At 50.7% G+C, this 14,279-nt stretch overlaps 5 protein-coding genes across 5 annotated transcripts; 2 read left to right on the top strand and 3 right to left on the bottom strand.

Annotated features, from left to right (window-relative positions):
- Positions 1-89: 89 nt before the first annotated feature.
- BKA58DRAFT_451319 (multidrug resistance protein CDR2) lies at positions 90-4,921 on the bottom strand. The gene is made up of 5 exons (XM_046174385.1): positions 4,350-4,921; positions 4,143-4,295; positions 2,135-4,092; positions 843-2,078; positions 90-786 (listed from the first exon to the last, which is right to left on the bottom strand). The coding sequence occupies exons 1-5, from the start codon at positions 4,672-4,674 to the stop codon at positions 247-249; spliced, it is 4,212 nt and encodes a 1,403-aa protein (XP_046028456.1). The 5' UTR covers positions 4,675-4,921; the 3' UTR covers positions 90-246.
- Positions 4,922-7,830: 2,909 nt separating this feature from the next.
- On the bottom strand, positions 7,831-8,622 carry BKA58DRAFT_397771 (uncharacterized protein; the record flags this gene model as incomplete). Its single annotated transcript, XM_046171445.1, has 3 exons — positions 7,831-8,032; positions 8,069-8,183; positions 8,319-8,622. The coding sequence occupies 3 exons, from the start codon at positions 8,620-8,622 to the stop codon at positions 7,831-7,833; spliced, it is 621 nt and encodes a 206-aa protein (XP_046028455.1).
- A 1,156-nt stretch (positions 8,623-9,778) lies between these two features.
- Positions 9,779-10,485, top strand: BKA58DRAFT_451310 (uncharacterized protein; the record flags this gene model as incomplete). The annotated part of the gene is made up of 2 exons (XM_046174384.1): positions 9,779-10,126; positions 10,178-10,485. 2 exons carry the CDS (start codon positions 9,779-9,781, stop codon positions 10,391-10,393), a joined length of 564 nt encoding a protein of 187 aa, XP_046028454.1. The 3' UTR covers positions 10,394-10,485.
- Positions 10,486-10,606: 121 nt separating this feature from the next.
- On the bottom strand, positions 10,607-11,516 carry BKA58DRAFT_451302 (uncharacterized protein; the record flags this gene model as incomplete). Its single annotated transcript, XM_046174383.1, has 3 exons — positions 11,180-11,516; positions 10,778-10,943; positions 10,607-10,725 (listed from the first exon to the last, which is right to left on the bottom strand). Exons 1-3 carry the CDS (start codon positions 11,396-11,398, stop codon positions 10,607-10,609), a joined length of 504 nt encoding a protein of 167 aa, XP_046028453.1. The 5' UTR covers positions 11,399-11,516.
- A 987-nt stretch (positions 11,517-12,503) lies between these two features.
- On the top strand, positions 12,504-14,135 carry BKA58DRAFT_465408 (actin monomer binding protein-like protein). Its single transcript, XM_046174960.1, has 3 exons — positions 12,504-12,956; positions 13,005-13,597; positions 13,652-14,135. The coding sequence occupies exons 1-3, from the start codon at positions 12,938-12,940 to the stop codon at positions 14,060-14,062; spliced, it is 1,023 nt and encodes a 340-aa protein (XP_046028452.1). The 5' UTR covers positions 12,504-12,937; the 3' UTR covers positions 14,063-14,135.
- The last annotated feature ends 144 nt before the right edge of the window (positions 14,136-14,279 follow it).

Below are 14,279 nucleotides of genomic sequence, written 5' to 3'. Positions count from 1 at the left end.
CAATGATGAGATGCTAGATTAGTCATCGGATTTCGCCTAGCTCTGGGCGTCTCCTTGAGCCTCACCGGCATGATAGGTCCACGCGTTTCGCCAAGAGACAGTGGCATTGTTACAAGATATATGAAATCTGAATTACGCCACCCATGCACAGCGCCTGCACAGACTCTCCAATGACTCTCGTCTTCGCCGCAACATTACCGACTCGTCCGTCTCGCATCTCATCCTATCTCACAACACGACGCCCCTCTACGCCGCCTTCTTTGTAGCCTTGGTCCTCAACTTCATCATGAAGTACACCAGTGTATAACTGCTCACCGAGAACAACACGACAATGCCAGCGTTTCTCCAACCATAATATTCTTCCGCAAGGTTCAAGGTCCGGAGAAAGTCCGCTCCGCTCTTGTACTGGCACACGCGGCAGTCGGCGGTGGCATTGGGGTTGAGCAGGTTGGTACCGGCGCCCATACCCTGCTGGTAGACTGAGAGGTATTCGCCGCAGGTCTGGTTGGCAGCAGGGTCAAAGATGGCGAGCTCGCTCGATTTGCAGTCTACATTCGCAGACCAGGTGGTGAACACTAAGAGAGAGGACATCAGGTAGTTGAACGGGTCCAGATAGTAAAGCCAGTACCTCCAAAACGGCTCGAGTTGACTGTAGGGAACCAGAACTCCGCAGAAAGACACCAGTGTCGTGACGAAAAGAGGGTTGACGAGCGAGGCGAATACGGCGTTGGGAGAGTAGGCGGCAATCATCTGCCCGATGCCAGTGTAGAGGAACTCGTAAACAAGCTGCGATATGTCAGATTCTGCACCGCCGATGCTTCCATAAGAGGGGGATTGCCTACCACAACGAAAAATGTGCTGCCGGCGTACTTTGCTGCACCAGGCAATCCTGCCGTAAAGTACCAACACACATAGTACATGACCGCGCACACGACCAAATACGGAAGCTCCGAAACGATCAGGCCTGTCACGAATGGCGCCCAGTGGTATGTCTTGCTCTTCTTCTCGCGTGTCTCGTAAACATCGCGGCGTTGAATGAACAGTGGTTGTAGCTGGGAGATGACGCCAGGGGCCACGAAAATGAAGCTGAATACAGTGAACAGTCGCAACTGTAAGTCCTGAAGACTATCGCCAATCATCCAGAAGGTGAAGCCGTTTAGTAAAGCCAAAAGGATGTGCATAATCACCTTGTTGTTGACGTAATCGGTGTTGCGGAATAGCGAGACGTTCATACGATGCGTGACTATTTTCACTTGTTCCCACATGGGCGAGGCAAACGCATAGCCATCATCGACGGTACCCGGTGGACGAGCGGCGGCTTCTGCAACGATCCTGTCAAGCTCTTTGGTCACATCCTTGTACTGTTGGGATTCAAGCCAAACTCTGTTCCAGTCCGTCGTCTGAGAGAAACTGCCGGAGACGACCTCTATCATATGCTCGGCAGGGTTTGCCTCGCGTGGACATGGCGCTCCGTTGCTAGCGAAGTAGGATTTTACTGTACTTGCATCGTCACCGATATCGCCAAAGTACACAGTCTTGCCACCCTTGGCGAGTAAGAGAAGCGTATCGAATTGTGCGAACAACTGGGCTGATGGTTGGTGGATCGTTACAAGGATGGCCTGCCCGACTTCCGCGAGCTTGCGCAGGAAGCGCACAGTGTTGTATGCAGCTTGCCCATCGAGGCCAGACGTCGGCTCGTCCAGGAATATCAGGATGCTGGGCTTCGCTACAAGTTCAACGCCGATCGTCAATCGCTTACGCTGCTCGATGGAGAGGCCAGCACCAGGTCGGCCGATCAGTGTATGCTCGATGTCATGGAGTTGTAAGAGGTCGATTATGGTGTCCACGTAGCGGAGCTTTTCGTCTCGTGGTGTTTCACGAGATTGGCGGAGAAGAGCAGAGAACTCCAAAGCTTCACGTACCGTGGCCAACGACTCGTGTACGTCCATCTGTTCAACGTAGCCTGCTGATCGCTGAAACGATACCGGGAGGTCTCGTCCATCAACCATGATAGACCCATGGATCGTGCCGTCGGTCTTCCGCTGAGCGAGAACGTCGAGCAATGTGGTTTTGCCAGCCTACATACACTATTAGAGTTCAAGACGCTCATGGTGGACATCAAGTTATAACTTACGCCCGAAGATCCCATTAAAGCCCCAAGAGTGCCGGGCTTCACGAATCCCTGTACGTTATCAAGGAGAACTCGATCGCCTGATGGAGTCTTGACAGTGTACGTAAGATTCTTCCAGGTAAAGATCGAAGTATTGCGGATGAGTTGGTTGGCGAGCGTATTGTCAGATCTGGAGGATGCGGAGCTAGCATGTGACTTCTCATGTGTTTGAGACTCCTCGTCATCGACGTCGATATGCTGTGTCTTCTTCTCTTTCTCTCTTGGGATGAGGAGTCCACGGCCACCCTCACCCATTTCCTTCCACCTTGACGTGAACAATATCGTTAGAGCGACGAAGAAGACCCACCACGAGAGAATGATACCGAGATTGCGCCAGAGATGGCTGTGACTGAAAGACATGGAGGCCAGGTAGTCGTCCCCTATGACGCTGGTAGCCCCGGGCCGCGCACCATTAACGCCAACACACGACTGTCCGCCCAGGTCTGGCACGTATCCTGGCCCATTGGGAGCGAGATTGGGACCCACACACGGTATTTGTTGATCGTGAAACTCGTTACCCAGCAAAGCCTCAAAGGCGTAGGCCATGGGGTTGATCCAGAAAATCCAGACAAACCAGGGCTTCATCTCAGGCTTAATGATCATATAACCCATATACATAAACAGTGCTGAGACGAGGAGACCTGAAGCTTTCGTCGCTGCATCAAATGTCGGGAAGGCAGCACCAATCATGCGGAAACATGCAGTCATGGCCATGGCTGAAGCGAAGATGACGATCCAAAAGGTAAAGAAAGCTTCCGCGGTAGTCTGGAGTCCGACCATGAAGTATATGACGATTCCGAAGTGCGACATCTGGAACAACATCAATGGTATGTCGGTAGCGACCTGAGCGATGACGAAAGCGGCGGGGTAATGCAGTGCAAATGATCGATGTTTAGCCAGGACAGGCCGTCCAGTGAAAGAGTCTGTCACCTCTGAGAGCCCCATGTAGGCAGGGTACAAAAGGCAAAAGAACAGTGCGCCACCTTTGAGGAATAGACCGGCCGAGTGATCCGGTGCGGCGTAAAACAACGACCCGGCGACAAGAGCTTGGATGAGTGTAGAGACTTGCTTAACGATGAGCACGGGCTTATCACCCCACAGCACTTGGTACTGTCGAGTAACGGCTGTCTTGACCTGAGAGTAGAAGCTCGTAGTGACAGCGGCATTCTTTGGAAGGAATCTGTGCTTCTCCCGGGCTATCATCTCTTTGAAGTCGGTCGTATTCAGTTTCGCCTCCTCGCTGTGGGGGTAGTCGAGTTCCGCAACCATCGCTTGCTTGATGGACGAGTGTTCGTACGCCGCACGTACTTCTTCACCATTCCGCGGGAACTTCTGCTCATAGCCTTCGGCGACGGCTCGTACATCCGAGATCGTTACGCTGGTTAGAAAGTCGGCTTGGTTCGCCGCTGGGTCGCAGAGAAATCCGAGATCTTGCATGAAGGGTACCGCATCCTCTCTTGGACCATAATAGATCTGCTTTCCCTCATCGAGAATGAGTACTTTGTCGAACTGCTCAAAGATACCGTTGCCGGCTTGGTACAAGGTTGCAATGGTAGTCAACCCAAGTATATCTGTCATGGCACGCATGGCCTTCGTCCAATCCAGTGCTGTGCCAGCATCTAGACCGCGCGTAGAGTTGTCCCAGCAAAAAACGCTGCCGCGCGTTGCGAGACATTCCAAGATGGAAACGCGTTTTCGCTCACCGCCTGAGACGCCGCGAATGTACTCGTCTCCCACCTTGGTATCGTGTGTGTGCTCAATGCCGAGTGATTTTAGTAGAAACTCCTTGTAGACTTTCGCGTATTGTTCAGCGGAAGTGATGTCGGGCGGCAGGTTGTAGGGGACTTTCATGCGGGTTGCGAAGTCGAGGGTCGCACCGACGGACATGGTAGGGAAAAAGATCTCATCTTCTGTATTCATGACTGTGCGCAGGTCAGCATTTGAAGTGTTTCTTCACCAGAAGACTACGCACCTATCTGACCGCGGTAGGACTTGGCTTCATCACTGGACATGGACCCAAAGGAGACGTCCCCTTCAATATCGGCGTAACCCAGTCGGTGATTCGACAATATGTTCAGTAGTGAGGTACATCCTGCGCCCGGATTACCCAGAACGAGAAGCATTTCTGGAGAACTGTCAGTATCATCTGGTTTGCGCTTTATGGATAGGCGCGACATACCTCCAGGCTTCACACATCCGTACGAGTTGTCGATGATAGTCTTCATTGGTGTACCTTTTCCCCTCTTTCCAAATGGATTTAGCTGCGACAGTACGTTCTCGTTGAAGACGGCATCGTTGCTGATACCCTTGACTGTGAGACTTTTCCATGTCACACCCAACTTCCGGGCTTTGCCGCCATCAGCTTCGTCACGTTCCCTGAGTATTCTGACTTCTTGCGCGATAGGCCATGTTTCGCTGTGGATGGGTGCACTCTTAGAAGTGGGTAAGTAGTCTTGATCGACGCGCTCAGTGCTGTACCCAGAACTGGGAGTCGTCGATTGCATTTGCAGTGCGAAATTGTATAAATCAGATACGTGAATCGATTGGAGGCCAAATGTTACAACAGGAAGTTTGGTGTTGGCGGCTGGAAAGACGATGGAGTGACGAATGAATAGTGAGGACCAGAGAAACTGCAGGACTGGTAGTCCATATAGGCAAGTACCAATTATGCTTATCTACATCATCTCTTTCATATATCTAAGCCACTCCGTGCGCCATCTTGCAAAGCTCTTGGCCGGAGGGAGGTCGAACCGCATAATCTAGTGTTATGGAGGTCGTTCTGCAGTACGGCCGTAAGGCAAGAGTTGAAGAGACGGCCGTACCCTTGCGCCTCTTCGGGCCGTCAGACGTGCCCACAAGAGTCGGAGGATCAACGCTCCGCCAGACGCCTGGCTCTGACTCCGTTCTACGACAGATTAGAAATACAGCCGCGAAGATCCGATCGCTTACCTGGGCTGCTTTTGTTTACTGATACATTTGTGGGCATTGTTTTGTTGGTCACAAAGAATTCGCCGAGGACGTCAGCTTGGCTTTGGTTAAACAGTTATCTTTTGCGCATGTTTCTTGTGCGGTTGAAATATACTCATAACGATGCGCTTGTATTGGGAGGAAAATGTCAAAAACTTGAACGTCATCGCTTCTTGGATGCATCCCATGTACGTCGGACCGTGATGTGCAAGGCTGGGTACGTTTGGACTTCTCGGTAACCTTGTAAGTGTTTTCGCGCATGAATGCATCATCACTGTGTGGGCTATAAGGTTGTAGACAAATCGTGCTGGCAAGCCGGAAGGCAGCCTTAGAACGCGGCGAACGACTCGAAGATGACGTCATGTGATGATCGCCGATGATGACGACCTCGGCCCACGTTCTTCAAGAGAAAACCTCAACACCCTAAAGCCTACGTTGACGTTTGATTATCTACTTTGCATATTTCTATCTTGATGTAGGCTGCAGACCTGTTCAAGCTTTCCCTTGTATGAGGTGGGCCCATATGGCACTCAGTAACAGCTGGCATGGCGCGTGCGTGTCCGAGATGGACACCCGTCTCCGGAAATTACCACACGCTCAAGTCTAATGATGTACGGAGCACGCGTCGCGTGTTGGCCATACTCCACCGGAGTATGTATAAGACACGTCGATATCGTGAAGCTTGACTTCATGGAGATAGATCGGCTTCAAGGCACATAAAGGCAATTCAATCAGACAGCCGAAGAATAGTCTTGCACGAAGTTGAAGCTGGCGCGTGCCGACTGGTGACAATCACTGCCACTGTTTGATCACCAAAGAGGGCATCTCGGGCAAGAATAGTACGACTGTGTGGCACTAGAAGACTGCATTAAACCCGACTTCAACAATCGATACTTCCTTGCCTGGCCCGAGACTACCATGACCTTATGTTACGTCTCAATCCAAGATGCCGTTCGAGTTGGCGGCGAGCTTCTCCGTGATGGTTTTCGAAATGCTATGAGTATGGAAGAGCGTTGTGATATCATCAGGTCATTAGGCGGCGAGACATGTTGTAGGTAAGAACGCCCAGAAATAGAATACTTCGATCGGAGTTATCATGATCCAGGACCAGACGGTTGCAGCAACTATTGGCCCTATGATTTCAAAGAAGCCGACGTAAAGTTCGACCTTAAGCCGAGAAAATATGTTCTCCGTTGGGCAAAGAGGTACTGTGAAAGGAATGGGTGAAAGAAAGACTAAATAGTGTGGTAATATGATAGAGCTGCGGGCTTCTTTAGATCAGCTCACAGAATTCAGAATTCTTCCGCAATACAACCAACTCCTTCACTACTTATTCTCTCGCTTCGCCGAACGGGCTTTGCAAGGTTGTCTATCGCCAACGAGCATCATAAGCATGTGATACGATACGGTTCATAGACTATCCAGTCAAAAGCTGAATGAGGTTTAGTCTCCGAAGGCGACCACACGACTTCCCACATGTCTGTGTGGATTACTGGCGCAGAACGAACGTTGACAAAAGAGGCTTAGTCTCCGAAGATTTAGGCCCCCGGCTAACCATGTTTCGAACCAGCGCTTTGAGGGCTTGACCTTGACGCATGCCAGAATTGCGAGATAATCTCGCGCGCCTCTACACTGCTCATTGGGCGTCCATGTATGTCACGTGCCCAACCATACGGTTAAGGTTGTAAGTAGCATACGAAGAATGCGCAAGTGCTTGTCAACTTGCGGTTATATCCGCTGATCAAGGTGTCTGAGAACCTGCGAAATCATGCAGCACTCAGAGCCTCTTCCCATCGTTGTCGGAACTGTTCCTCTCCGCGCTGAATCTTGTACCAGAGCACTGCTTCCAAGCGCGAACGAACCTCTAACCACGTACACAGTGCTAGATCATGAGCTAGAGTCGTGGCATATGCACTGAACCAGCCAGATGTATCTGCGTCCTGTGATGCAACCATACCGATGGACAATACCCACAAGGCGATTCCAGCGTTTGGAGTCGCGAATGTAGGCATTAAGTCCACGAGATGTCTTTTGAGTTCCATGACTAAGGTGGACTGTAAATGCGCATGCGAGAAATATGTCGGTCCGTGGATGATGAGCATGTACAATGCTATGGCGTATCGAATGCATTGAGAAGTCGTACATGAGCTCGAGTGTCTAAGTTGTGATTTCGATGGTGACCAGGACAGTAACTTATGCAAGACGAAGCATGTTAAGTCATGCAGATGAGTAGTTGAGAGCTCTTGCTGGTGCGGTACGTGGAACACATGTCGAAGCCGCATGAAAACATCGCCGATTGTGGGATCCATGTCGAGTTCCGAAAGGCTGGGTGAAGACTGGTCTTGAGAAGACGCTGATAGATCTAACCATTTCGATATTGGGGCTATTCCGTCTCCAACATCCAGATGATCTTGGACGCTAAATTGCGGACTTTGCGTCAGTATCAATGAGACCCTAGATTTGAGGATCAGTAGAGCGATCGTAGATAGCGGACGAGGAGTGACATGATTACCACGTGACCATCCGCGCTGTAAGGGGGCTTGTGAGTTTCAAAAGATGTATACCGCCTCGCATTCGCACCATTTTCTTAACGCCGTCGATGTGCATGCTACCAACTGTCGAATTGCCTTTGCCAAACTATAATGCCAGATGTCAGCGTATCAAATGGAGGAGCCCCAATCTTCAAAAGATCATCATACCTCTATGGCAGCGAGCGTTACCACCGAGTTCATGGTTTCGTCCTCATAAGCCTGAAATGGGTCTTCAACTCGTCGCCGGACTAATGAAATGGAGTCTGCCATGAGAACCTCAGAGTTTTCGAATCCATTCTGGGCTCTCATCTCTATGTCCAACGACGCCGTCTGGAGGCTGACGTGAAACAAAGCTGAGTCATGCCTAAAGACCGATGTACGGAGTTAGTAAATGTCTCACATCAATTCGTACACGGATATTACTTGCAGTGCAAGTGGCCACCATGACACAACGAAAGGGTTTGACATTGCGTCGAGATCCAATGGATAATACTGGAAGGCGATGTTTGACAAAACTATGGCGTATCAGTAAATAGGCTAGTTACAAGAACCTTTAGCAAGAGAGAGATTCCAGATACTACACAACATCAAGGGGGTCATGGTAGTGTTGCAAAGTTGTCGGCATATCTGGTGTGGCTTCTGGTACGTACAATGAATGATGAGTTGCTGAACGCGAGCCCGGGGTAGTCTTGTCGCTGGATAAGTGTCGAAAGGGTCGAAGGCCTTATTCGCAGGATGATTCCATAGTGCAGGCGAGGTAATTGTGTCATTACTTATGCTCCGGGAAGTATAATTAGAAGATATATTCTCGGTGGATGACGAGGTAAGTGGCTCGTTTACGTAGACACAGCTGGCTTTCCGTTTTCGACAGCGTGAGCATTCGGGTGTGCGTAGATCGCAGCTCAGTTTCGATCTCGCACAAGCATCGCATGATCTCCTGAGCGTCCTACGCATTGTGAGGTATTCTCCAGAGGTTCAGGCATGACCTTTGTCCGTGATGAGGGGATGGAGTGCTTCGCATGCGGGAAGACGCGGGTCACCTCGCTTACGTTAGCGTCGACAAGGGTTGGTGTGATGGGCTGAGCTCGTGTGCCCGTCATCAACGCGATTCTCCACTGTCGGAAAATGAACCCTCCACGTGAGTCAGGCAACGCCTCCTTCTCAAAATTTCTCATTGCCGTGGCCGGTATTCACTTCGGCAAGTCGCATATCCGTAGCCAGAGTGGTCGTACCTGAACAGCTGCGCAGTATGCTAGGCGGATGTAAGAGATTAAGACATGACGATCTTGTGGGACACAAGCAGCGCAACAACTCAAGAGGCGTCACATCGTTCTAACATGACAAACAAGTGCTCAGCAGTTTTCAAATAAAGATGGCCTCACCTTGCAAAGGACTTTGGCCCATCTATGAGCTACTGAGCCATTCACCTATGCATATGCGGCACTACGAGACAGCGGCGTGACCAGGGCATGGATCTCAGCACAGTGCTTACAACATTAAATTCTTCACTTGTATCCAAAACACGAGGATGCTATTTACGCGAGAACACTCTTTGCAGACGCAATTTACACGTCGACCCCAGAGTAGTCAACCACGACCCCGATCGCCACCCAGTCATATGCACTGCAGATCTGGCCCTTCCAGAAGTCCGACCATGCTCGTTCTGCGATATTGCGGAGAAGCCCAGAATAGCCCGATCGCCCACCAAGATTGCTGTCATTCTCGGTGGTAGTGACGGAGACAAGGGTCATAAGACCTGGAACGCGGCTCGCTTAATCTGGGTAAATGTCAATGGTATGTGGTCGAGAGCGGACGGAACCGCTATTGGATATTGGGCATAAAGGGACGACAAAGTGCTATACGGAGCCCATAACTCGTAATTGTCTGGAAGGTATGCAGATCTCGTGGGAAGTTCTGATGTGGTGTCGGTCTTTTCGGGAACTGTTTCAGTATAAGAAGAGCTCTGGATCGCGCTCGTTGTAAGAAGTTGTTTGAGAAACGTATTCTAACCTTATACCAAGACATTGCCTTTGGCTCGACACACGTGCCGCACTCTAGACAATATTGTAGTCTTGTTACACCTGCCATCACTCAGCCGCTATCATTAACGATGCGTTCCCTCCTTCCCCTCGTCACCCTCCCGCTCCTGGCCCTCGCGGCCCCACCAGTCTCTCCAACAATAACGCGGCTCGTTTTCTCGGGCTCAGGATGTCCCAATGACTCTGGTTCCGTGAAGTCCGATACCGCAACCCTCGGTGACAGCGCCGGCGTCTCTTTCACGCAACTCAAAGGCGACACAACAGACAACTGTGCCGTACACATTCAGTCAGCTGGAGCGAGCGAAGGCTGGCAAGTTGCGGTTCGACAAGTGGACTACGTGGGCGATGTAAATTTGAAGGGAAACAGCGGACTGGATACATACACCCAGGTCTTCTGGAGTGAAAATGCTGGAAATACTGTAAATAGCCATCATATTGAGGTTGAACGGGGAAGCGCTAACGATATCCAGGGTGTGCTCACAGGTGGTCTCACATGTGCTGGCCCAGAGATCAAGGACTACATTACTGTGCGGAGCAGCACCGCAGATCTGAAGTGGTCAAAGTGTACTGGCGCAGATGGAAATCCTGGTATATTGAACGTCAACTTTAGGCCAGTCGTCCAGGGGGACTTTGGTACATATGACTTCAAACACGCTGCGTGGAAGTTGGAATGGCGGAGATGCTAGAGTGGTACGAAGGTCTGCTTTTGAAGAAGAAGAGAAAAGCATGTGTATAACAAAACTTGGTGCACGAAATGCAAGCAGAAATGAAGATGAACAACCTTGGTCGATTCTCTCATATGCTGCGGATAGCAGCCTTTGTATTCTTGTTCAGCTAGCTACAATCATGCCGAAATATCCACCAGGACGTGCGCTGCATACGCAGGCTAGATGGTAATCTCAGACCGCCTCGAGCGCTGCGACTTGAGGCGAGAACATAAATACAGGAAACTCAAACTTAGGATCGCCAGGCCCGGTCTCGGTAGGCGCGTCTTCAGGTGCTCTAATCGGGGAAAGCCCTGTCAAACCGTTAGCAGTTGTCATGCCCCGTTTGGAATGATCATGACCTACTTGGGCCATCTATCTCGCTTTCCAATCCAGCAATAGCCGCGTTAGGTTCAGAGTCAGCGTATGGAAATCTAGGATCGCTATCTAGGTGGTCCATGGCAGTATGAAAAAGGATGTTGGGCTTTGTGTGGTTGTCCGGACTGTCTATCAGCACGCCAGCGTGCCAGTTCTGCTCAAGTCGTCAGAGGACTTTCATGGCATCGTCGCGAATCGATTTGAATCCAACAAAGACCGATACGATTCCAGCTACTGCAGGAGTCGCAAAGCTAGTTCCACTGTCGACGACCCATCGTAGATCACCATAGTGCGATGGTCCCCGAAGCTCCTGTGCCGGAGCGAATATTGTTACACCTGTGCCACAATTGGAAGTTACAGTCTTCTCGTATTTTTGGTCACTCCACCGACGTAGATGACGTCTAGGTAGCCACAGGGTTTGCTCCCACCATCTTTGCCCTCATTGCCAGCAGAGGTCACTACCAGGATTCCTGCTTCGATGGCTTCGCGCATCACTTTCCTGGGTACAGGTAAGTCGATTCCTACCGACGACATGTTGATTACAGAACCCTTGAAATTGCTATCCTGATACGAATCAGTGAAGAATATATAGTGCAGCCCGACGATCATACTTCCTTCATCTTATTGGCATTGTGATCATCGGTCGTAATTTGGGGAGGAAGCCTTAGAAAGCGATATGAGGAACTCTACAGAACAGGAATAACATAGCCTCATATGGAACAAAGAGGTTTAATGTTCTTCGCAGCCGTACTCCGGCATAGGGAAGGGCCCAAAGTTGCAGTCGACCGATTTCACACCCTCGTCAGATCTTATCCTCATCAAAAGTTTGTCGCCAACGTCTGAACATGAGTAGACTATATGATTTCCGCCGCGCTTGTCAAAAGACCACCCAATGTAATTACGCATATCCGTGCCCCAACTGTACAGTGTTCTTCAACGGTATGGCCTGGACGTACGCTAACAATAAACTCCCCTGGCACAACGTCACCGTGCTCGTTGTTGGTTCGAAGCAGGGCTTAGTAGGTCGCAGAAGAGTTGACAGCCGCGTCAGGCTTTTCGATCGGCCTAAAGTTACAGTCCACCATCTCCGCGCCGGGGTCCGATCTGATACGCTGCAAGAGACTGCCATTCACTTCTTTGAATGCGTACACGACCTTCTCTTTCAAGTGCGTATCAGGCCCTTTTCGGATATATGCTTCCATTCTGGTGCCCACAGCCGCTGAGTGAGCTGGTATAAAGTGACCTGGGATCAGGTATACCAGATACTCATCGGGTATCACCTCGCGGTCTACATCGTTGACATATCTGAGGCGCGGTATATTCCCGAGAGGACATGGCAGGATATAAACGCCGGCCGGTTGACCAGCTTCTGAAGGACGCGGTGAGCTGGCTAATGCAGACGAACAGATCGCGAGAACGCAAGTGTCCAGATCGAAATAGATGACTTAACGATGCAGAAGGCTGGAGATTGGAAGCGCAGTGCTGTACTTCTGCTTGTCTCAAGTGCTGCTGAGGGTGGCTGTAGAATGCCAGTAAGAACGCGCAGGTGGCGCTGCTGTCATCGTGCGGCGTAGCCAGAAGCGCCTTGTTTGAGCTTGCAATGACACGCATCGACCCATGCAGACGATCATAGCAGCCGGGGGCGTCGATGTAAGCTTACGACACTTGAAGCAAACTCCCTGAATGGTTGCATTGCAGCGGCGGCGATGCTCAGGTGGCGCGTGGCTGCGCGCGACACCGACGCGTCTAGCGCGATCTCGGGATGCTTGGGGTGAACCAGCCGATCGACGTCAACCTGTTCAAGGTCAACGAGGGCTCCATGACTGTCGTTGCCCTTCATATCGTCCCAACGACATCCGGAAACAAATTCGTGGGTAAGGTATACCACTATGGGAGGGTGTACCCATATACAGCATGGCAGGCAACAATCCATAAGCTCCGCACTGAGCGGAATTCCGCAACTGTGCTCAAGTGCCAGTCGTTTGTGAGTAGATGCCTGGGCCTACATAATCTTTTTGCCGCAACCCAATCGTCTTATACAGGCGCGTGATAGTGACTTGCGGCCATTGTTCGCATCAAGCTCTCATACTCTAGCTGCTCTCAGATACCAATACACAATATCAATTCCAACGGCAAATAACCTCAGATATGGATCCTCGTACAGTCGGTACGGTATCCTAACCAGGTTCAGAGCTTCCGCTAACCAAACACCAAGACTTGTCTGCAGCAGCGCAAGATGCTTTCGCGACCTTTGTTGAGGACGAATCCTTCTTCGCTCTCAGCTTTTACCTAGCAGGCAACAGTAATATCGAAGCTTGCGCGCCCATCCGCGAGAACCATGCATCCTTCCAACTCGAGCTGAACCAGCTTGAAAGCAGTCTTGATACGTCGAAGCCAGCGTACATCATTCTCCGCCGCGGTGACTCACTCACGTTCATCACATACGTGCCGTATCGCGCGAAGGATACCATGCGAGACTTCCTCCTCCATTACAGACACGATGTTGTACGACAACTTGGTCCAACGCACATCTCAAGCTCGATAGTATGCAAAGAGATCGCAGAGATTACAGATGCTCGATCGTGGGCAGAGCGAGATGCCGCTGCTACCCTGATAGACGATATAAGCATTCAAGACAACAATCTAGAATCGTGTACGAGTGCCGCGCATGCTGAAGACGCCCGAAGGGATATAGGATATAGGAAGAACAAATGCCGGCTTTGTGATCGCCGCATGAAGAATAACATATCGCCTGAAGCTCTTGCAGCGCTAAAGGTGCTCCAAGGCTCCGGAGCAGCCGTACAGATCGTAGGGCATTCATCTCAATAGTAGCTATAAGGCGTGATTGCTGACTTGCTCTAGTCCGTCGACGGCACTACCGAGACTCTCAAGCTGAACTACATCAAGAACGAACTATCCCCAAAAGATGTCGCAGCAACCCTACCATCCGACAAGCCTAGTTTCACCTTCTACCGCCACCCCACCACTCATCTACTCTACTTCATCTTCCACTCGCCCGACCATGCCACAGTGCAGCAACGCATGAAGCATACAATGGCCATACCGGGTCTGATCAATATCCACGCTCAAGACCAAGGCGTGCATGTAGACCAGAAGATTGAGATTCACGATCCGGACGACTTGGTCTTTGGAGCCAAAGACGAGCGCATTGGTAGGTTCAGGAGCGTGTATCTAAGGAACGGGTTTGACGGGACGGAGAGCACGTATGATGGTCTGGAAGGCGACAAAGCTTTTTACGACGGGATCAAGTAGCGCATCTTTTATACATGACTTTTGTAGATATCACTCTCGTCGTTCACCTACCTCAATTCTACCACACCCGTCTCACGACTTTACCTCGTGAATATACTACGCCCGCTCGCCTCTTTCAGTTGAGGCTCAACACTAATCAACAAAGTGAAAGCCTTCTGGCACACGGTGTGCACATTGTAAGGTGATTGTTGGTGGTGATTGCGGAATTGACAGGAAG

The sequence above is a fragment of the Alternaria rosae genome, assembly GCF_020736505.1.
Source record: "Alternaria rosae strain MPI-PUGE-AT-0040 chromosome Unknown BKA58scaffold_2, whole genome shotgun sequence".
In the NCBI taxonomy this organism is placed as follows: domain Eukaryota; kingdom Fungi; phylum Ascomycota; class Dothideomycetes; order Pleosporales; family Pleosporaceae; genus Alternaria; species Alternaria rosae.
Note: the sequence above shows the minus strand (reverse complement) of the source record. Positions and strands in the feature narration are given on the sequence as shown.

What these genes read in the sequence shown, in the direction of transcription:
- BKA58DRAFT_451319 (XM_046174385.1), bottom strand. Translation starts at nt 4,674, where the DNA reads ATGCAATCGACGACTCCCAGTTCTGGGTACAGCACTGAGCGCGTCGAT. An exon ending in GTCCTACCGCGGTCAGATAG is followed by an intron (nt 4,093 to 4,142) that starts GTGCGTAGTCTT and finishes ACCTGCGCACAG; the next exon opens with TCATGAATACAGAAGATGAG. An exon ending in GCAGCACATTTTTCGTTGTG is followed by an intron (nt 787 to 842) that starts GTAGGCAATCCC and finishes GACATATCGCAG; the next exon opens with CTTGTTTACGAGTTCCTCTA.
- BKA58DRAFT_465408 (XM_046174960.1), top strand. An exon ending in CCGGAGCAGCCGTACAGATC is followed by an intron (nt 13,598 to 13,651) that starts GTAGGGCATTCA and finishes GACTTGCTCTAG; the next exon opens with TCCGTCGACGGCACTACCGA.